Raw genomic sequence first — 22588 nt, 5'->3', positions numbered from 1 at the left:
AAAACTTCATAGTATAATAGAAACAGACACATAAATCCATTGAGCCTCTGCATAAATGAACATTTTCAGACTTTACTCCTGATGCATTCTTCAAATTACCCGCAAAAAAACTAACTGCTTATAGAGAATGCTTTAGGCTATGCTGATGATTTAAAAACAAGCACACAACCAACATAAAAACAAAGCATCTTCCTCTTTTTCAGGAGAAACGTCTTATGTGAAGTTATCCTCTCGAAACATGTTTGGTGTCAATTCTGGGTGAACCAGGATGGCCACTTCCGTTCTCTCTCAATGATCCTCTTACCCTGATCTTGCTCGGAGGGTGTCTCCCCCAAGTACAGCACCATGATCTCCAAGGTAGGAGCCTTGAAAGGGGCTCCCTCTTGCTTCCCTATCTGTCCTCTGATTTCCGCTGTCTCTTTACACACCTTCTCATAGCAATAGCCACAGAGGACGTGTTTCTGTTTCAGGTGACCGCATTCAGGACAAACGTCTATATTGTTCTTAACTTTAATAAGCTTATGAGGGTTTCTTCTCCTACACCTGTTAACTTCAATGCTGCGTCTGTCTTTGGGAGCTGCCATCCAAAAGATGCTCTCCAAAAAACTGGAAATCTCCTTCCTTCCATTGGTATCATTTGCTGGTTCTGTAAATATAGCTGGACCTTGGACCGCTAATGCTGGTCCCCATTGAGGACTGGGAAAGCCTGGCCGGCTCTGCCGCAGTTTCCGCTGCAGTTGCTCCCAACAGTTCCGGAGGAGTCCCTGGGCTGCGGGGCCACGGCGGAACCATTAGCATAGGCATGGCAGGTGCCATGTTGCTCGCCCTAAAACCTCAATGGCTGTTTTAGAACTAGCCTGACCTGCTCCCACTTAAGGCATTTCTATTGTCTGTTCCCTCCACCTGGAACACTGTTCCCTCAAATATCTATGTGGTTAGCACCTCCCTCCTTCAGGTCTTTGCACAAATGCCACCTTCTCGATGAGCCCTTCTCTGATCACCCCAATTTAAAACGTTATTCCCTGTCCCCTTCCCATTCTCCTCATATGCTTATGACCTGTTAATATACTATATAATTCACCTATTTATTATATCTATTGCGTTGTCTATCTTCCTCCACTAGAATGGAAACCCGGTAAGGGTAGAGATTTTTGTCCGTTTTGTATACAAATGTATCCCCCCAACCCCAGTCTCCTCTTAAAAACGCCCAGGCTCCTCAGCTCGCCCTTTGTCCTGGCTTCATCACAGTCCAGACATGCTCTGGCTGTCAGTGAGTCTCTGGATTCTGGCTTGCAGAGCTGAGCAGAAGCTCTAGTGGGACGTGGGCGCTGTGCCATGCAGGGGACTGTTGCATCGCCATTTCCCCTTCCCACCAGCCCATCAGAAGGTCCAAGGCAGCCTGACTGGGATGGAGTCTGGGGAGAAGGGAAGGGCTCCTCCTGACATGCCTGCTGTGGGGGTCTCCCCGCTCCGCGCAGAGGAGCCTCGGTACTACCCAGTGAGGGGGTTTCCACTCAGGGACAGCCTGGATGGATTTGCCCCAGGAAAGGGCTGAGGCTAAGGTGAGAATTCTGACCAAGACTTTCTTGCCTTGGTCTCTGAAGGCCCTTTCCTGTCTCCCCAAGTTGCCCCCGGTGGTTGTCTGGGTTATTCACATTCCAGAAGCACTGATGTGGCACTAAATATTCCTAGGGCTGCAGCCTTCCCCCCTGGGGCCCAGAGTCATCTCTTTGAGCCTGCTTTCTGGAATGCTTTTGGTATGAAACATCCTGGCAAGTGAGGGGAAGCATCCTGGCAAGTGAGGGGAAGGAAACTCCGTGCAAATGGAATCCCCGAGCCTGGGTCTCTAGGGGCTGGAGTAGTAGACATTCTCTTCCCACCCAGAGTCTCTTTCCCCAGCGGGCTTCTGCCACATCCATCCCCTCTCCTGCCCACCCCTCCCAGCCCCTGGCTTGGAAGAGGTTAAGCAAACAGACCTCAAAGAGGACAAAGATCTCAGGACCAAGTACCTTTGTGTCCCCTCCTCTTCCTAGAAATCCGCCCCGCCAGCAGTGTTAGTAGGATGGGCTGCAGGGGCTTGGCGTCCCTTCTCTCCTCCTGTCCTGTCTCCCCACTCTAGCTTCTCCGTGTTCTCACTCACCCTCTATTTCCCAGCTCCCTTTTGGGGCTTTGAAGGTAAGGGGAAGGCATCTGGGGCAGAAGGAATTGCCATACTCCTTGTGCCTGGACAAGAGTGTGGCATGTAATAGTGTCTCAATAAGTATTTGTAGTTCCATTCACTGATATTCTCCCAACTCTCCAAACCCAATCTAGTTTAAGTGAGCCCCCCCCACGTCGCCCACTCCGCTAAGATTTGGCATCCCTCAGACCTGGATTTGAGTTGAGTTTTCCCACCTGCTAACTAGGCAAGTTACTTTATGTTTTTGAGTCTCAATTTCTTCCTCTGTGACCCGAGAATGATAAAAATTGTGCCGAACTAACAAGGCTTTCCTGGGCATTACATAACATATCAAGTGTTTGATACATAAGCACTTAAAAAATGGTAGCCCTGTTACCTCCTAAGTTGCAATTCTTCTCTCTCATCATCCCAACTCCCCTTCAACATTCTCTGAACTAAAAATTTTTCTGTTGAATTTTACTTATTTTTATGCATGCTGGCTTGCTGTTCAGTGTGCAACCTCTCTGAGGTTAGGATCTTATGCGTTGCACCAGAAACAGAGCAATTACCTGTATCTTCCACGGAGCTAGCTTAGCACACAATAGGGCTTGATTCCTGAGTCAATGAATAAATGAACACAGTTAACTCCACATCTGAACTCTATGCTTCTTGGGTAAAGACCCTCCCTTATATTTCTCCTGTGTCTACCCACAGTCTAGCCCAGAGCTCCAGCACTCAGTTGGACCTGCCTTGTTTTCAAGTGGTGGAGCCTCGGGGCTGGAAGAGCTTTGAAAAGTCTCCATGAAAAGGCTGGAGGTGGGAACCCCATCACCAGGAGACGTGGAGCCTTTTCAAAATTATCAGACTGAAATACCCCATCTGTAGCCTAAACGGTTTCTTGTTTACTCTCCCATCCTGATCCCGTAGTTGCCTGGCCTCCCCACTTCTTCCCCAGACTCAGCAACTTTGCCAGCTCCCCAGATGCAGGGAGGGGGAGGGCAGTGCAGATGCTCCAAAGCGGCAGGCACCGAAGGCCGGCAGGAGGGCAGGTGTACGGGGAGCAGACTGTTTGGGGGCCTGCGAACACCAGAGCCGGGGGAGGTATGGGGGAGGGAGCCTGCTTGAAGCTGGAGCCAGCCGGCTGCCTGCCTGCACTTTGTCCTTATCCTCCCTTTCATCCTAGCCCTCAGAGCCTGGGAGTTTCTCAATGGAGCGGGAGTCCGGGGAATGCTCTGTAGGGGGTGGAGAGGGACGGCCAACGAGGGGGGCATTCCAAGCATTCTTTACTTCCTCTAAGAGTCAGGCGGTTGGGGGGCGGAGTGGGGAGCAGCTGCCTGCACTGGAGGGAAAGGGATTTCTTTGGAGGGAGAGAATAAAGGCGGTGGAGGTGCCTACAAGCAGCAGGGGACGGAGCTAGATGGGGGAGGGATGGGAGAGGAGGGGGAAGGGTGGGGGCAGGGCTGTATAATCTGCCAAACCCAGTTCTTTAGTGCTAAATGCAGGAGGAGCGAATTGGGACCCTTAGCCCAGGGCACCCTCCCCGCTGGGTGTTTACAAGGGCAGAACCGCTGATGGAGGTGTGACAGGGAGTCCTTTGGAGCTAAGAGCTCGGTTTTTGGTGTGTGTTTTGTTTTTATGAAGCAGGTTCTCTTTTTTCCATCTGTGAGAGCCCAAGGGAGTGTGTGTTAAGAGAAAACTCGAAGACCTGTGCCCCCACTTCCCCAAAGAGAACCACAGAAGCTATTTTCCAATCATCGTTCTGGTTTTTAATGGGGTGGCTCTTTCTAGCCACCACAGAAGGGAAGAGGGACCATCAGGTAGATAGAATCAGGGCGTGGAGTGAGGGAGCCAGAGACCCCTTCCAGACAGAGCGATGGGACATGTAGATTTATAAAAGGCCCCCCGCTTCCCCTTGATCAGTAGGGAATCATTGCAAAAATATCTCCCTGTACACAAAACTTAGATGTCATAGTGCATTTCCCCAGAACATAGTATTCACATTATTGAAAACAGTAAGATTCACTATTTTAAAAATGCAGAGCTGAAAACATAAAAATAAATAAGAACATTCTAGGCCCTGAAAGCCCAGAGAAACAGACACATCCATTCTCAGTAGCAGGAGCAGCTTGGAGGCTAGAGAAGTTCAGAGTCTTTGAGGTCCAAGGTGGGGGTCCAGGGGAATCCGGGCCCCTTGAGATGATGTCCAATAGCAGCCCGAGCCTTTTCAAGTCTTTTAGATTCATAGCAGCGACTCCAGGAGGCTTGGGCCAGGTTTGGAGGATGCGAAAGGGGAGAGAACGTTTGAGGAAACAGAGGCTGTGTTCTCTTACTGCTCAGATAAATAAGGAAGGGCACACTCTAGAAGACCACTCCCAGGACACCCCAGGCACATTAGGGGGGTGCCACACTCCAGCTTGAGTGGTTGGTGGAGATGGGAATGCGTATGTGAACTTCAAGAGTTTCCATCCCCACCTTGGCAGGAGGGCACCATGCACAAAACTTACTCTTTATAGGAGCTGGGCGCTGGGAGCGCTCTTTCCAGCTCTCTGCGGCCCTACTATGTGTACAAGAAACAGGCAACCTGGACTCAGCCTTGGGCCTTCCTCTCTACTTCTCTACTCATTTCCCTTCTACTACCTTCTTGGTTCCATGCGGCTGAAGACATTGAACCCTCAGTACACTTCACTTGCCCACTTCCCACATCCAGCCCTCCCCAGGGCTCAATTGCAAACCATCCCAGCCTTCTGGGCTGGGATGCTGGTCCTGGGAGGCAGGGAAGAAGGCAGTTTCCCCTCAGGGTGCAGCCAGCTGCGTCTTAGAGCCAGCTGGGATGGGGCAACGCCCCCCACCTTCAGCTGAGCTTTGAGCAGACCCCCAGTGCCTGTTGGTAGGCCTCTGTCACCTCCTGGCAGTCCATCAGGGAAAAGCAGCTGTCCCCCAGGGGGTCCTGCCGCCAGCACCTCAGGGACCTGCTTCCAGGGCCCTCTGAGGGGGGCTCCTCAAGCCCCACGAGGTTGTCCACAGACACACAGCCCCGCAGTGGGGGCTCAGGGAGCCATTCGGGCAAGTCCAGCTGGTCAAAGGACTCAGAGGACAGGATGCTGTCCTCACTCACTGCCCCCGTGGGGCGGCTGGCCCGGGCTGGAGGGCGAGGTGGGGCCAGTTCATCCAAAGAACCAAAAGCGGTGTGGGCTGTGAGCTCCAGGGCAGCGTGGGAGAACTTGCTGTTGTGTTTGAGGATGCCCTTGCGATGGAGCAGCAGCCCTGAGGTTTGGGGGGGCGTGTGCCCCATGGCATCCCCACTTACAAACACGTCCCCTGCATCCAAGAGCTCCCCAGACTCACTGGGTTCAGGAGAGGAGTAGTAGCCGGATTCCCGCTGGCGAGACTTCTTGAGGATGCCCTTCTTGGGGAGCGAGGGGGCAGCCTGTCCTGGGCTCATAGGGACGGGGCCAAGCTCAGGGCCCTCCCTTGCGCCTTCCGAGGAGGTCGATGCCTTCTTCTTGAGAATGCTTTTCGGCAGCTTGAGGTTGCCCTTGCCAGGGCGAGGGGAGGCGTCAGCAGCTGGGTCCCCCTGGAGAGTCTGGGCCATGTCATTCTCTCTGCGGGACTTCTTGAGCGAATGCTGGCGCTCCAGGCCAGGGGCGAGACTCCCGCCTCCAGGCGCGTGCTGCTTGAAGAAGCTGCAGACCTTGGCCCCGTTCTCCAGGAGGGGGCGGGAGGACCGCCGGAGCCAGTCAGCCACGGAGGCCCGGCCAGAGTCGCCGCTGGTGCGCCTTCCCTCGTGCACAGCTTCCTGCTCCCCGACACGGGTGGCATAGCCCCAGTTTACCCACCAGTGACTGGCCACATCCTCCAGGGTGGCCCGGCGGGTAGGGTTCACCATTAAGAGCCACCGGATCAGACCACAGGCATCTAAAAGAAGAAGGAGAAGGGTTTCAGATCCATAGGCATGAGCGTGGGCACCCACAGTCCCCCTCACTGGCTTACCCCCATTTGTGCTAAGACACTGCTCACTCCTGTGTCAGATATGCCACTCCCACCTAGGGCTCCAGACACGCTGCAGCCCGGGCCGGGCCCCCAGTCTCCAGCTTCCCTGGATTGACTGTCAGATTTCCTCTTCCATCCCACCACCCCTCAGGACCACAGCCATGTTTATGTGTTAGTGTGTATCCTCCTTTGCTCCACTGACATGCAACCCTCTGAAGGTAGGGACTGTTCAAGAGTAAACCAAGGTCCTCACACCTTTCTTCTTGCCTTACACGTCGTACGTGAAAGGACAAAAAGATTTCTAAGGACAAGGACAAAAGCAGTAGGAAACGAGACAATTGTAGCAAAGAGGATCTAAGCTGGACCTTAGGAAGCACTTTCCGAATATGATAAAGCTTGCCCATAAAGGAAGGAAGGAGCTATCCCTTCCTTCCTCAGAGGCCACAGACATAGGAGGCAAAGAGGTGGCAGCAGGAGTTGAGGTGGAAGGCACACTCCAGCCACAGTGGGCTGCCCTCTTCACTTTACTGTCACTGTTTAATTGCTGCCTCAGGAATGAGCAAAGGACACCCAGCACCTAGATGAGAACACCTACACCTCTCACTCACCAGAGGGTTTAGGCGGCTGCCGGTAGGCCCCATTGCTGATCTGTTTCACCAGCGTCTTATGGTCCTGCCCATCAAAGGGCATGGAGCCATGCACCAGGATGTACAGGAGAACACCGAGGGACCAGCTGTCCACCTGAGGGAGAGAGAGGATCAGCCAGGACCTCCTCATGCCACAGGCTAGAGGGCTTCCAGCCTCACCTTCATTCAGTACCATGGGGAAAAGGGAGCCCATGTTGGAGAACCCAGAGCCCAGTGTATCTGAGGACCACCTCCTTCTAGTACCCAGGGGCAGAGAGGGTGACGCTGCAGAAGGGACTGAGGTTCATGGAGAGCTGCTGTCATTTGCCTCCCCTTGGGAGAAGCAGCCACAAACATAAGATCAGTGACAAGGTCATCCCTTCTGGGCCAGGAGTGCTGGTTGTGACAGATACCATCCCTCCAGGGAGGCTGGCTGGGGGCTGGGAAAGGAAATGGGAATGTGGAAGGTGAGGGGCACAGAACCAGACTGGGGGGCAGAAGACTCTTGTTCCAGTTTTGCCACTCCCGCTAGAGACCCGGCCACACACTACTCTGGTGGGGAAGTGAGTTTTGTGATCTGAGAAAGGGAATAACTAGAAAAGTAGCGCATCCCTCTCTCAGGATCTAAGCTGAGGCAGGCTGGCGGAGGAGTCCAGACACTTACCTCTGGGCCCGTGTAGGGCTTCCCGTTGACGATTTCGGGCGAGGCATAGAGGGGGCTCCCACAGAATGTCTGCAGGAACTTGCCTTGGTGGTAGATGTTGGAGAGGCCAAAGTCAGCGATCTGCAGAATTGGGTCAAACACAGGCAGGGGTCACACCAAGGCCTGTGTTGTTCTATAGCTCCTGGTCTGCCCCCCGCCAGACCCCGGGGAAACCCAGGTCCTAGCAGCAGGAAAGGGTGCCCATGACCCCTACCCCATACCGGGCACCACCAACACAGCTCAGGCCCTGGAAGAAAGAGCCCTTTGGAGGTTGTGTCAATGAGGAAAGCGTAGGCAGAGGTGTCGGGGAGCTTCAGGGTCCTCACTGTTCCCCAGGCCCCTTTGCTCACGCTGTACTCTACTCCAGGGATGCTCTCTCTGCCTACACACATCCTCCTGACCCAGCAAGCCCACCTCCTCCAGGAAGCCTTCCATTGCCCTGAGATCTCCTCCTCCCATGAAGCCCTACCATTTGCAGTGGCTCACGGTAGCCCCTGCTTGTCAGTTCCGTCTCCTCATACTGCCACATCAATATGCTTCCCATGCTGACCTCCTGCCCCCACCCCTCCTGCAACTCCTAGCACAGCTGTGACCCATGGGTGGGACTAACGGCCACTTACTGACTAAAGGAAGGGTCTACCAGTTGGAGGGGGACAGACAATGTCTTATGCCAATGCCATGAACCTCAGAAGCAAGCTACCCCATGACTTGGGCTTGGGCTGCCCTTCCCAGCAAAGAATGCATCTCTCTGCTCACACCCGGGCAGGAACGTGGTGGCGGGACTGGGGTCAGCCCAGTATAGCTGAGAAGCAGTACTGAAGGAAGAACAAAGATTACGGTCATGGCTATAGCCTAGTAGAAGGGATCTTCTTACAGGACTTCCTGAGCCCTCTGATATTGAGGGTTTGAGGGGCCCCAAGCCCATCTTCTCATTCCTCAGAAAGGCCCTTCCGCCAGCTATCCTCAGACAAAGGCTGAGGCCAATGCCCTTTTGCTCCCAACCTCTTCATCCCCAGCAGACGGTCACGTGTGCCCAGGGTGGGGAGAAGTTGTTTATGAACTCTGGCTCCTTCATTTATGGGTTTTATTGGCCTCCTATCAGGCAGTTACCAGTTGAAGCCTATAATGAGGCAGATGATTGGTGCAGATGGGAAAGTTCGTGCCTGCCTGGGTTGTGTGGATTTATTGGCTCTGGTTTCCCCCTTCCTGGTCAGCATCAAAGAGAGCCCCACCTACTCCGGGAACTGGTAAGGAAAATGAACTCAGTGCCAGGGCGCCTTAGGGCACCTCAGGGCACAGGTCAGGGGCCTCTGGGGAAAGGACTATGATCTGGGTTCGGGAAGATTCTGAGGAGGGTGCGACTGCAGAGTCAGAGCCCTTCCAGGTATCTGCAGGGGCCAGCCCTTGCCATCTCCCCTTCCAGCCCCAAGACCCGAGTTTATCACATCGACCTGAGCTTCCCAGGCCTAAATTTAACTACTTAGACACGGGAATTCAGCAGCTGCAGAAAGCAGGAAGCTGGCTCTGGAGTGCTTGCTGTGGTGAAGGGTGCTGAAGGGCTGCCTAATTGCGGCAGATTAAAGTGCGCATGCGTGCGTGCATTGCATGCGTGCAGGCGGGGAGAACGCAGGCCATGGCCTCTCCGTGCCAGTCCCAAGGCTGTGAGCAGAAGCCAACCTTAGATCTAGACTCCTTCAGCCTTGTGACGTCAAGAGCACTGGTCAGGGAGTCAGAAGACTCTGGTTCTAGCTGAGGCTCAGCCACTTGCTAGCTGTGGGACCTTATGCAAATCACTGCTTATCATAAGGCCTCAGCTTTCAATCCATAGAATGAGGTACTGAAGCGGATGATGGCTACGGTCCTTATCGGTACCCACATAAGAGTCTGAGCTTTGCTCAGCTCCTTCTGGAAGCCCCTAGGGGCTTAGAGATGCTTGGCAAGGGACAGTGCAGACAGGCTGGGGAGGGGTAGGGAAGCAGCTTTAGACAAGAAGTGAGGCTCACCTTGATATTTCCATTGGCATCTAAGAGGATGTTCTCCAGCTTGAGATCCCGGTGGACAACCCTGTTCTGAAAGAGGGAGGGAGGAGGGTCAGGGGAAGGCCACCAGGGAGGGAAGGACATGAGGACCTGGTCTGGACAGTGAGGGAAACACAAAGGGGGCCGCGTGGGGGTGAGCACAGGTAGGCTGGGAGGCCCATCTTTACTGGTACGTACTACAACAAATCATGGTCCTTCCAACCCCAGCCAAGAGACTTGAAGCCAGAGACACCAACATTCCCCAGGCTGAGTCCAGACCTGAGTCTTGCCTCTTTCGATCTCCCTGTGTGATCCTGGACCAGTCATGGAATCTCTCTGGTGAAACCAGCCCCCGAGCCCCAGGGACCACCCCCTCAGCACAGGGCTGAGGCAGGTGCCGCTCACCTGGTGGCAGTAGTGCACGGCGGAGACAATCTGCCGGAAGAAATGCCGGGCTTCGCGCTCGCTGAGCCGCTGCCGTTCACTGACGTAGTCATATAGGTCGCCCCGGCTGGCATACTCCATGACGATCACGATCTTGCTGCTGTTCTCAAACACTGGGGCAGAGCAAGGCAGGAATGTCAGGCCCCTCCGGAGTGCACTGCTCCCCACTAGGGAACACGGATCACTCCCAGGCCCCCAAACCAGACAGGACTTCCCACCAGAGACATCTGCTAATGAGGCAGGACAGTGCCCTTTGATGCTCCCAACACCTTCCAGTAGCAACGAATTAAGGCCAAGGGAACTGGCTCACCCTCCCTTTCCTTGGAAGTTCAGGCTTTGGAGGATTCTTAACACTACCCTGCAAATTCTGAGACATCACTGGATGAGAATGAAAAACCAGGCTCTCTGGTTCAGTACTTTTTTGCCTCGTGACCTTGGGCAAATCTCTTCTAGATACATCAGTAAGAATGTAGGTTTGGGATTTGAATCCTGCCCCCATCATTTACTAGCTGGGTGACCACGGCAAGTTATTCAATCAGTGTGCCTCAGTTTCCTCATTTGAAGAGGGATAATGATAGCAACGTCACAGAGCTGGGGCGAGGAATAGATAAAAGTTAGTCACAGCTCTCAGGCTGGCGGAGCAAGCTGGTGTGGGCTCTGACATACAAGCAAGCACTCAACAGACTGTACCTACTGTTATATTTATTATCAGCATCCTCACGCATAAACCTGAAAAATAATGCCCATAATAATGCCTGACTTGAGGATCAGAAGAGGAATAAAAGTATGAAAGTGCTTTGTAAACTGTAAAGTACCGTGGAGAGCTGAGATATTGATCACCCTTAACATCTTTGACTTCCCATTCAGAACATCCAGGCTGGGGCTTTGTACTTAGAAACGATCAATAAATATTTGGTAATTAATTGACTGGCTGGGCTCCTGGCAGGCAGCCTACTCCAGCTGGCTCATCTCCATGTGAGGAAGGGGCCCTATTGCCACCTCAGGCCTTGTCTTGCCTCCTGGAAAAGTAGGGAATGGCTGGTTCACCAAACTGGCCCTTCAGCAGGGTGTGTGTCAAAACACACCCTGTGTTTTGTGATATTGCATCTTTGTGTCAAACGAGTCCTATGAGTTTGGCTTGCTCAGCCAGCCCCAGAGAGATTACTGTCTAGCCTGTGAGAAGGAGCTAAGAGAGGAGGCTTCTCCCAAGAAGAGTCCCAGCTCCCAGGCAGTTGGATACATGGTCAGGAGGACTGTGCTTTTTCCTAGGGGAGCACAGTGGCCCAGAATGCTGGGGGGTGCCTAGCTGAGGCTCCACCCCTGTGGTTCTCCACATCTCTGCAGGATGTGTGCAAACTTTGTGCCGTAAAATTGGGGGTCAGGAGCCAGCCAGGGCACATTCTGGAGAGCACCTATGTTAGAAGTCAGTTCCCAGGACTGCAGCCTTCCCCCCAGTCCATATCTCTTAAAGTCTGTGGATGGGGATGGATCTGGGGGAGGTCTACCAGATACACAGTAACTATGACACCCCAACATTTGCTGAATCTGAAGGTGCAGTAAGTAGCAGCTACATCCTAAGCTTCAGAGCTCAGTTCCCAGACCTAGCTGTAGATAATGGGTGTGGGGAAGAATTCTCACACACACACACACACACACACAGCCCAATCACCAAGCTTAGCCTGGCTTAACCAACTCCTCCCTGGGGGAAATAAACAGAGAAACAATTAGCCTTCCAGCCACCTGCTAGGGCTCATGGGAAAGGCTCAGGCCACAGGGCCATGTCAGTGGCTCTGCCCTAAGTCTTCCTCTAAACAGAACTTAAGAGAGGAGACCTCTCTTTCTTCCTATCAGGAATATTCGGACTGAGGGCAAAGCCACAGCCTCCCTTTCCTCCTTCCTGCTGTTCCTGCCGTTCCTCACTTCCTGTCTAACTGATATTAGGTAAAGGCTGGAAGCAGACAGGTGTGTGTGGGAGGCTGCTCCCCCTCTTTCCCTCATCACCCTCTCTTGCTCACTTTGTTGTCTGGGTCACAGGGAACAGGGCAGCTGGAGTGGAAAGCCAGCACCGATGTCAGAGCAAGAGGAGGCTTCAAGAGACGAGGAGAAGTAGAAGCCAGCCCCATGGCGGGAATGATTCAGAGGACAGGAGGTCTGGCTCCTGTATATGAAGAAAAACAGCACCCACACACCTGAGACGCGTGCAGGTCCCCGTATGTTTCAGCCTCCCCCAGATTGCTAAGGATCTCATTCGTCTGGGGAAACAGTGTTCCAGTACGGAAAACCTAAGAACAAAAATGCCTACAATCTGTGGAGTTCCTCCCATGAGAGGAGCACTTGGTGACACTTAATTTGAATTTTTTTTTCCAGCAGTGCCACAGGGCATGCGGGATCTTAGTTCCCTGACCAGGGATCAAACCCGTGCCCTCTGAGGTGGAAGCACAGAGTCCTAACCACTGGACCACCAGGGAATTCCCTGGTGACATTTAATTTGATCTTTGCAACAACCCTGTGATGTAGGTGGGATTATCCCATTTTACAAATGAGGAACTGAGGCCCAGAGACAAAATTAAATTAGTTGCCCAAAGTCATATAGCTGGGTTTCAAATCCAGCCTGTGTCTTTTTTACCTCTGTGTCATCTGTTCCAACTGGACACACACACACGTACACACACACACACACACACACACACACACACACACACAGCTTCAAATGCTCCACCTCTGTACCTTCGTGGATGGCAATGACGTGGGGGTGGTTGAGTGATGACATGATCTCAATCTCTCGCCGAATGTGCATCAGATCTTGCTCGTCTTTGATTTTGTCTTTCTGGATCAACTTGATGGCCACCTGGGAGCAGAGAATGCAGGAGAGTGAGGAGAAAGGTCTGGCAGGTAAAGGCGTCCCTGAGGACACTCTGGGAGCCCTGACCCTGGTGATCTGCCTACAGCCGCTGCAAAGGCCACAGCGCGCACCCAGAGAAGCCTCTCCACCCTTCACTGGGGCGGGCGGCAGAGAGGCTGGAGGGAACCTTTTATGTTACATATGCTTTATCACACACACAAAAATCACCCAAAAAAGTTATGGAAAAAATGCTAGTCTCTTCGGTCTAGGTAAGTAATGTCTCTCCCCCAGCAACAAACAAACAACTAGACAGTTAAACAGAGTCCTCTGGGCTTTGCTATCTTGTCCGTAAAGGTGAAAATGCCATTTAAGGATTAAACTCTCTGGCTGGTACATGTGGTGGGTTCAGGAAGGGTGGAGGGAGGCAAGAGGAAGTGGAGAATGAACCGCCAAGAAGCAGCTTAAGCAAAGCTCTTAGAGACTGAGGCATCTCGCCCCCTTCTCTGTTCCACCGCACTGAGCAGCGATGGTGACAGAGTACCAACAGCGCATGCAGTGTGTGGGGAAGACACCGCGTGGTGAGTCAGGGGACCTGGGCCCTCCAGGCTCTGTTGCTGTGCTCATGGGCAAGGCCCATGCCCTCTCCCAGCCTCGTTTTCTGTGAAATAAACAGGCTGGACTAAGATGTCTGGGGTGCTTTCCTTCTTTGACTTTGTGAAGTGACCATATAGATGCCCCGGGGCCCTCGGAGGCTACAACTCTGGCATCAGGCGCTGGGCGGGTATGGGGTGGGGTGTCACAGGGCTGGTCAGTTCCTGACAAGTCCTGTCCAAGGACACAAATGGTAAATATAAGACTTCCCCTTCACAGGAGCGGGGCAAGTTAGGAGAAATCCCGAGGCACTGGCTGAGGAAAACAGCTCCTCGTTCATTTCCCAGGAGGGTTCGCCTCCCCTCAAGGTTCAAAAGGAGGTGGAAAAAAGGGAACCCAGAGCCCAAGGGGCGGGGCCTCTAATCCCCCTTTCACAGGGCTCTGGAGGCAGACAAAGGCTTCCGGCTCCGCTGCGGACCGCGGGCCTCGGGCCTGTGTCCCCCTCAGACAAGAATGCGGAACAGCCGTAATCCTGTAAGAGGAGCAGCTCACAATGCCCTGGGCCTGGTCACCCCGGCAACAGGCCAGGGATGGCGTGCCCTCCGCCCCGCTCCTCCCCTGGAGCTGCATCCATGAAAGAGGGGAGGCCCGGCTCTCTCGCCCTCCCAGAGCAGGGCAGCGAGGACAATGGCAGCAGGAGGGACGGTCACCATGGAGTCTCCTGCCCAAGCCCCTGGAGGGGCCCACGCTGCAGCTGCAGGGGCCGGGCTGCACCTCAGGCGCTCTCTTCACGCCCCCCACCCCTTCTGCTCCAAACCACCGCAATGAGCTAAGCAGAAAAATCCCCGGCTTAGAATTGCCCAGGGGGTGGGGATGGGGGGAAGGGGCTTAAATCCTCCTCCAACCGGCCTGGAGCTTGGTTCCTGAACACCTCTCCAGACCCTTTTTCTCTCCCTGAAGGGGAGATTTTATGGACTAGTTCTTTTCTCTCTGAATTCTTTGTTTTAAAAATCAGACAATACAGTGAAGCTTCAAGACAACTCTTGTTGCTCCTAATTCCAACCCACTAGAGCCATTAACGTCTCTCCTACATAGAAACTCCAGAGCTGCAACTGTCTTGATATATCAGATAATGTTCTAATAATTTTTCAGTTATGAATTATCACTGCAGAAAAGAATTATGGTCTTATAACTGCAAAAAATGAACTCTAGGTACAAATGAAAGAGTTGTCACTTGTACATGAGGACACACCAATCCAGTGGCAACTAAACATGTTTGCCGAGACTTTAAAGGTTATGATGATTATAAATATGAACATAAATGCCTGCACTGAAACGTAATTGCATTACTTGGTGGTGGGGCTCAGGGCAGGCTACCCCAGACTGTCACTTTGGCATGTGGATGATTTTGAGCTGAAGACAATGAAGCTGACTCAAGAAGAGCTTTTTATCCCTCCCTGAACTGCATTAAAGAATTTAGATAGGAGGCTTGTACCAGAGAGAGCGCTATTAGCAGAGATAACTTTTTTCATCAGGAAGACTTATCTGCATGGCCCAGCAAACATTTATCTACCAAGCATTCGCTCTTCCCATCTTTCTGTGAATTGCCGTCCTCCCCTTTCCAATGCCAGACCCCTGCCCCCTTCTCCTTAGCTCAGGATGGCAGGTAAGCCTCAATTGCCTGACTGTTGGGAAGCCACATAATTGGGGGGGGGGGGGTTCCTGTACATGTGAAATTAAATTTGTTTTTCTCCTGTTAAAAAGAAAAAAATCAGACAATAGATAAAATGCCATGAGCTCTTCAGATAAAGGCCCATAAAACTGAATTAATAGATAACAAAAAAAAAATCACATGTAAATCACATACCTAGATAATGAAACAAATATCTGAGAGCTTAAGAAACACACATATGCAAAAACTAGGCATATCTTGGATGTACAGTTGTACACACACAAACATATACAATGAGATAAATCATCGTGGGCTAGGAGGCAGAGCTCTAAAGAAGACAAGGCCTAAAAGAAATGAGGTTTCAAAAAAATAAAGGGCTCTGAGGGGTGCTAGAAGGAGTCCCTGCATGGGTAGAGGGTGTACAAGTTGAATCCTGAGATCTATTTCTTTCAACTCTGGAAGTCTACTGTTTAAAATCAGAATTGTTGATCCTTAGTGGACACTTCCGTCCTCCTGCAAGCTCATGCTCTGGCCTCAGGGGGTGAGGTCAAGGACCCCCCCCACCCCCCCCCACCCCGCATTGTCTATATTAGGTCTTAGGAGACCACAGCTTGGCTGGTACTTCCCAGGAAAGAAACAACTTAGGTCCTCATGCCTCCACCAGTCCCCAAGCAGGTGACAGACAAGAAGAGCCATGTATCACTGCCCTGGTGGGGCTGGGCCACTGTTCCCCCATCTATCCTAGTCCCACTGGACAGACCTCAACTGTTTACTGGTGAACACAAATCACAAATAAATATTTATTGGTTAAGTCATTGGGCTGATCCCTGACTGATGGCACCAGTGCCCAGATAAGACTTTCTGCCCTTTTTCCAAGGCATGGGTGGAGAGTCAGCCATGTTTGTGAGAACTCATTTTGAGGGACCTTTGTTCTCATCTGCAATATAGTTGAGCAACCATTCAAATATAGTGACTAGAGGAAAGGAAGAGAAAAACAGTCGCTGAATGGATCACCCAGAGGTAGGAAGGCCACCTCCCTGGGGACAATCCTGGGTCATCCCGTATAATTATTAACAGTGCCCCTTTTACTCCGCAAAGTATTCGAATTGAGATGTTATATTATACGGCCACCCTACTCAGAGGGGGCAGGAAACAGAGGCACAACAATGACAATATAAATGTGAACACCAGATCGGTGGAGGGGTGTCAAGAGCCCAGGTATCTAGTCTTTATTTGCCCCTTTGGAGCTACATAACTCGAGACAAGTCACTTAAATGATCCTGTTAACTGGCCTGGCTAGTTTTAATGTCCTCATCTGAAAAATAAAAGGACATTTATCCTCCAAACATTTGCTGAATGCCTACTACGTGCCTGGCGCTATGGTAGGTGCCTGGCGCTATGGTAGGTGTTGGGGATTCAGACAAAAATTGGATAGCCCCTGCGCCAAGGCCCTTGGTCCAGTCTAGTGTGATGAACATGACGGTTGAGAACCCTGGCTGCCCAGGGGCTCCGGGAGCACTGGAGAGCTTCCTTCGCCTGGAGGAGCAGGGCAAATCACCCCTGGGGGAAAACTCTGTTTTAGATCTTGAAGGAAGTGTGGGGTTTGCCAAGCCGAGGTGGGCAGGCCTTTGAGGGGGGCAGTGCAACAAGGGCATTCCAGGCAGAGAGAAAGGTTTGAGCACAGGCCAGAAAGAAAGGAAAGGAACTATACACGAATTTGCACATTAGGATCTCTAAGCTCCCTTCCAAACTCTAGCATTCTCCGCTGAGCTTCTTCAGAAATGGGTCACGTGCTACTACGCCAGGAAGGTGCTAACCAAGGATTGTTATAATAGGTTTATTCAGAGGCCCCATGCTATATCTATGTTTACCTGCCTGAGCAAAATTCCTACTGATACCAGCCCAGTGATTTTCTTGCCGCTGTGGCCCTGCATGCTGGAAGGGCAGCAGAGCTAACTCCTTATCCCATTTTGTAAATGGCAAACACAAAAGTCCAGAAAGGTGACTCTTCCGAGGTTCCTCAACATATCAAGGCTGTCAGGACCCAAGATGGAGGGGTGCTGCCTGGAGAAACCACCACTTCAGAAGACAAAAGTTCCTTGCAGATGCTCTGCCCTGCCTCCAGCTCCCTGCCTCCTACCCCTGGAGAAGGGAATGCCCCACACCCTGCCATGGGCCAGGCTGTGCAGTACCACCAGCCACCCTCATCCCACTTACAGATATACAAAGACGTTGGAGAGATGGGCGCTGGGGCTCAACTGGTTAAACACTGCCTTCTCTCCTCCCAGTCCCCACAGGAACTCAGATCAAGAATAATCTGGGGCTTCCCTGGTGGCGCAGTGGTTGAGAGTCCGCCTGCTGATGCAGGGGACACGGGTTCGTGCCCCGGTCCAGGAAGATCCCACATGCCGCGGAGCGGCTGGGCCCGTGAGCCATGGCCGCTGAGGCTGCGTGTCCGGAGCCTTGCTCCGCAACGGGAGAGGCCACAACAGTGAGAGGCCCGTGTACAGCAAAAAAAAAAAAAAAAAAAAAAAAAGAATAATCTGGATTCAGGAGAGGATGGCAGAAAGGTCTTAGAAAAAGAAGATCTAGAGGTACTGGTTTCAGGTGCCGGGAGAGAGGGTACAAGCTGGGCATCTCTGGTCATAGCTATCACCCAGAGTTGGAGCCAAGATCCTTGACTCCTTTTTGGCCTTTCACGGAGCAGCTGCCTCTGGGAGGTGGGGCAAGGAGCTGGAGGATGACCCATTTAGATAATGCAGGAGAGGTTGGGCTGGGCTGGCCAGGGCTGGCAGAGTGGGGATGGCTCACCATCCCACCCAGCCTGCCAGAGAACCAGGCTGGGAGCAGGCATGGGCTCTGAGGGGAGGCTGAGCTGCTTCCCCTAAACCCCATGCTGTGCCCACCCTTTCTTTGCCCACTCTGCCAGGCTGCCAGGCAAGGTGCTTCCCTGCCCAGCCCTCTTGTGTGGTTTGGCCAGAGTCCAAGGACAAGAGTCACCTGCAGCTGGAGTCTCCCTCCCTGCTGCTGAGCAGGCAGATGCAGGAGGAGCTGGGAGGGCAGCACCACACAGAAGAGGCCTCTGGCAGCTGGCCAGGCGGGAGCCCTTCTCTGGATCAGGGGCTAAAGGAGAGGCTGGGACTTTGAACGACGTAGAGACCAAAGGGCTTAGGGAAGCTGAGCACGAGCCATTCTCTTGCTCAGGGCAGGACAGACCCAGGGTGGGGTGGACTCTCCCTCCCCCAAGAGAGGGAGGGTAGGACCTCAACAAAGCCAGCCTTGCTGGGATAGTAACACTGTGTGTGTCAGCTACTGTGCTGAGCACTTCACATATATTATCTTATTTAATCCTATGAGGACCCCACGAGGTAGGAATTATTATAATCCCCACTTTACAGATGAGGAAACTGAGATACACAGAGGTCACACAGCCGGTAAGCAGTAGAGCCAGGATTCTGAATGCTTGCACTCTGATGCTGAGCTGAGCAGTCTTCCTGACAAAGTAAAATGTAGTGGAGCTCACCTACTCGGGATCTCTCGACACTGTCAGTATGTATGGGGGTGGGGGTTGTTCCCAGTGACTCCTCCCACCCTCAGCGCGCCTGGAGCTCTGGGAAAGGCAGTTGGAGCTAGCTGTTGGAATGACAAAGCACACTGAGGCAAGCCTGGGCTCAGCCCAAAGCCAACTCCCAGTGCAAGACTCAGTATTGGTCATCTAGCACCTGGGGTGGTCAAGTCAGGAGCCTATGTTGCAGGCATGCCACTAACCAGCCACAGGACATGTCCCCTTCCCTCTCTGGGCCTCAGTGTCCCCATCTGTCAGTGAAGGAATCAGACCATCTCAGTCATTTTCAAACATTTTGAAATCCCATGCAACAATCCAATATATGAGACAGAAGCACCCCTGCCCCAGATCACTGTCCCCTTGGACTCCCCTGTGCTCCTCATGGAGTAAAAATTCCATGCAGATCAACCTAAAGGCTTTGGGGGACGCCACCGTTCCAGGGACCCTAGCAGGTGTTTTTGTTTTTAGGGGAGGGGTGGTCAGGAGAGCTGTGAGAGTCAAAGGAGGAAATGCCATGTGGCTACCAGGAGTGTAGTCAGAGCTAGGAGATCCAGAGCAAATATTGGTTTTTCCTTTAATGCCCTCCTGGAGGAGCCATTAGTCCTGCTCACCTGCCCCTCCCTCTGGACAATCCCATCTGGCCCCTGAGAATCCTATCCAGGCAGGGTGGGAATGCGAAATGTGGAGAGAAATTGAGATGGAAGTCACCCAGCGGGCTTTCCTCTGAACCCTCAGTTCACTTTGAGGGGAGGTTGTGGGCTGCTCCCACACCCCTCTCCCCCACTGAAGATCCTGAGGCACCAGGTTGGTCTCTCTTCAGGGAGAAGAGTGAAGAGACAGGAATGGGGGTGCGGTGGGGGGAGGATTCCTCTCCAGAATTTTGAGAAACAATTAGCAGCGCGTAGAGCTGCTCTCCAAGGAGGAGGGAGACCCTGAGCAAGAAGTACAGGGTGGTCTATGGATCAGGGAGCTTTAGGGCAGGTCCCACTCCTCCTGAAGTGGGCTCCCTGTATACAAGAGACATGAAGCCAGGGAGCACCTTCTGAATTCTCTCTGTTCTGATGTAATAAGAGCTGGAATCCCTGCCTACAGCCACTGAGGTTTGAAAACTGAAAGCTGGTTTATCTCATTCCAGAATCAATGATCTCTCCTTTTCTCTCTTTCACACACACACAGAGACACACATGCGGTGACCCAGGTCAAGAGCTTAATGGGATTTCTGAACTTCAATCTCAGTTTCCAGGCCACCCCAGTGCCCCCAATCCAGTCTGCCCCCCAAAAGAGGCACGAGCCACAAGCAGCTATTTTCCAGCTGAGCCCCTGACAAAGCCTGGGCCCAGCTGTCTCCAGCCTGGAGCCTCACCCGGCCCTCACACTTTATAGAAAGAGAAAGAAAAGGAAAGCCAGGAAGTACATGATTGCCCAATAGCTGTAACCTGGCAGCAGGCAACTGGGGACCGTGCCAGGTGTTAGCAGGAAAAACATACTCGGTCCTATTGATGAGGCCATAATCCATTCCCTTTCCCCAGCATCCACTCTCCTTCACCAATGAAATGACTTCTTGAATTTGAAACCATCTACTGGCTGCAAAAGCAAACAGTCTGGGGAGGTAACTCCTGCCACAGCTGATAGGGCAGACCATGGCCACCCATGCAGGCACACACACATACATGCACATCTCATAACCAGCACCCAACTGGATTTGGCAAAACAATCCCTAAACCACCTGCCCTAAAAGGCCTGTCAAAATACAGAGTACTTAGGGCCTTCCCTGGCGGTCCAGTGATTAAGGTTCTGTGATTCCACTGCAGGGGGCACAGGTTTGATCTGCGTCCTGATCCCACATGCCAAGCCTGCAGGGCGCAGCCGTCCCCCCAAATACAGGTTATTTGGCCCCATCCTACACCTTCAGAATAAAATCCTCTGGGTGTGGAACTAGAGAAGAAGTATTTTAAACAAGCACCCAGGTGATTCCTATGCACATTAAACTCAAGTTTGGGGACCATTGTTAACTTTTGGCAAAACTGCTATCCCTTCGGGGCCAGCCTTTTCAAATATAAATACCAGTTCTCATGGCGGGTTCTATTGTCAGCAACAATTTAAATTCATATTTGTATCTCATTCAATCCTCATAGCAGCTGTGAGGGAGGCTCTGTTTTCTTCATTTTTGCAGAAGGGGAAACAGAGTACAGAGATAAAGTAAATTACACAAGGTCCCACAGATTACTACTACTATACACACACACACATCCCAAATTAACAGGACACATACCTGAAAAGGCCCCAAACCCAAAGGTATCTTGGGGCACAGTGGATCTTTCACGAGAGCCTAGTTTCACATTTACCAGAATTAAAAACCCATCACAATGAAACTCTGACTCAATCTTAGACCTGGAAAGGACCTAAATGTCAAACCCACCCGCGCCCCCCGGGAGGGGGTGATATCTCCACAGTATGTTGGGCTGCCAAACTATTAGAACTGAATTGAGGAACTGGACACTTCATTCACTTTTTCACTCAACTACACACATTTACTAACCCCTTGCTAAGATCAGGTGCCTTCTACTTCCTCTCCCCATCCCACTCTATTGGATAGTCTGTTACAAGCAAAATTCCACTTAAGTCTCATCGTCTTTAGGAAGCCTTCTCATCTCTGGACACCTTTCGTCCTCTGTGCACCCCGCCTCACTTATTTGGCAATCATCACTTGCTGACCGGAGTTGGTGGGGTTCTCAGGTCCACGACCATTGTCCCTACAGCCATGGCCAATTTCTACAGTGAACACTACCAGCACCACATACACATACGCAACCTCAGCGCGGTAAAGACTGAATGCGGGCAAGTCCACCAAGCAAGGCACTAGCTCCCGGCCCACCCTCCATCACCCGCCGCCTGCGGCTAACTCCCGAGCCTGGCCGGCTGGCGCCGCGAGAGGGAGCCGCACTCACCAGGCGCCCAGAGCTCTCCCGCGCCTTCTTCACCTTCCCGTAGGTCCCCTTGCCCAGGGTCTCCAGGAACTCGTAGCGGTGTCGCAGGTTGTGCTTGTGGTGGTGCCGCTTCACTGCCTGCTTCTTCATTAGGGGCTTGGGCGACTTGAGGAGCCCGTCGGCCAAAGGCCGAACGAGCTCCGCGGCCAGGGCAGCGGTGGCCGAGGGAGCCGGGCCGAGGCGCCGGGGGAAAGCCAAGGACTCCATGGCGAGCAGGTGAGCGAGGGCAGAGGAGGAATCGGCTGGGCAGAGAGACCTAGAGCCCAGGTCGCCTGCCCACTCGCGGCGCGAGAATCCACAGCCGTACCAAGGCGCGCGACCAGGCGCCGAATTCCAAGTTGTTATAAACGCCCTGAACTAGAGGCTCTGGCCACACCCCCCGGCACCCATTGGCCTGATCGCCGGCTGCGCGTGACCAGGACCGCCAGCATTGGCTTGCCGGGTCCCTGGCTCCGCCTCCTCCCAGAGAGGCTGGGAAAGGTGTCAATGGAGCCCCGCCCACCTGGGCCCCCGAGGGTCAGGCAAGGGGAATACCTTACGCCGGGGTCGGCTACGCGGGGCGGGGCGGAGATGTTGTGGGGGTGTTGAGGGGTGTTGGGTGAGTGGCGGCGGGGGTTGATACCACTGGGGTCCAGAAATTTTCAGGGGCTCTGGAACAGCGCTTACCCCTGAGAGGCTCTTGGTCCTGGTTAGAGGCACCTGTTGTCTTTCCATTGTGCTGTTCTCATTTAGCAAGGGGCAACCTGACAGTACTAGAGGTCCCCAAAGTATTTCCCCATCCTGAGTAATTTGCTTCTCTCAAATCAAAATCTGTAAAGGCACTTGACCACTTCTTTAAGACCGTAAGGAGGAAGGAGGGATGGAATGGGATGGAGGCAGACTCTCAAGTTGGAGGGCTAGGGGAGAGCTGTTTCAGGGTTCTGAATTCAACTGTCTTCAGTTGGATCAACCTTAATTGTATCCCAGAAATGCAGTTCTGGAAAGTTCTTACT

General features: G+C 52.7%; 2 protein-coding genes across 3 annotated transcripts; both read right to left on the bottom strand.

Moving 5' to 3' along the window:
* Positions 1–248: 248 nt before the first annotated feature.
* LOC309825697 (large ribosomal subunit protein bL32m-like) lies at positions 249–816 on the bottom strand (the record flags this gene model as incomplete). Its single annotated transcript, XM_082659331.1, is given in 2 exon segments — positions 249–776; positions 778–816. Coding segments are annotated over 2 exon segments (567 nt in total).
* A 4119-nt stretch (positions 817–4935) lies between these two features.
* On the bottom strand, positions 4936–21885 carry NUAK2 (NUAK family kinase 2). 2 transcript variants are annotated; one of them, XM_082662511.1, is made up of 7 exons: positions 21558–21885; positions 12667–12787; positions 9901–10106; positions 9481–9546; positions 7439–7558; positions 6757–6889; positions 4936–6073 (listed from the first exon to the last, which is right to left on the bottom strand). In XM_082662511.1, exons 1-7 carry the CDS (start codon positions 21801–21803, stop codon positions 5010–5012), a joined length of 1956 nt encoding a protein of 651 aa, XP_082518637.1. In that variant the 5' UTR covers positions 21804–21885; the 3' UTR covers positions 4936–5009. The 2 variants fall into 2 exon arrangements, with proteins under 2 accessions (XP_082518637.1, XP_082518638.1); XM_082662512.1 differs by having other exon boundaries at positions 9901–10052.
* Between the last annotated feature and the right edge of the window lie 703 nt (positions 21886–22588).

This window comes from Grampus griseus, assembly GCF_964374135.1.
Source record: "Grampus griseus genome assembly, chromosome: 1".
NCBI classification, from domain to species: Eukaryota; Metazoa; Chordata; class Mammalia; order Artiodactyla; family Delphinidae; genus Grampus; species Grampus griseus.
The sequence above is the reverse complement of the archived record's forward strand: the minus strand, read 5'-3'. Positions and strand labels throughout refer to the sequence as shown.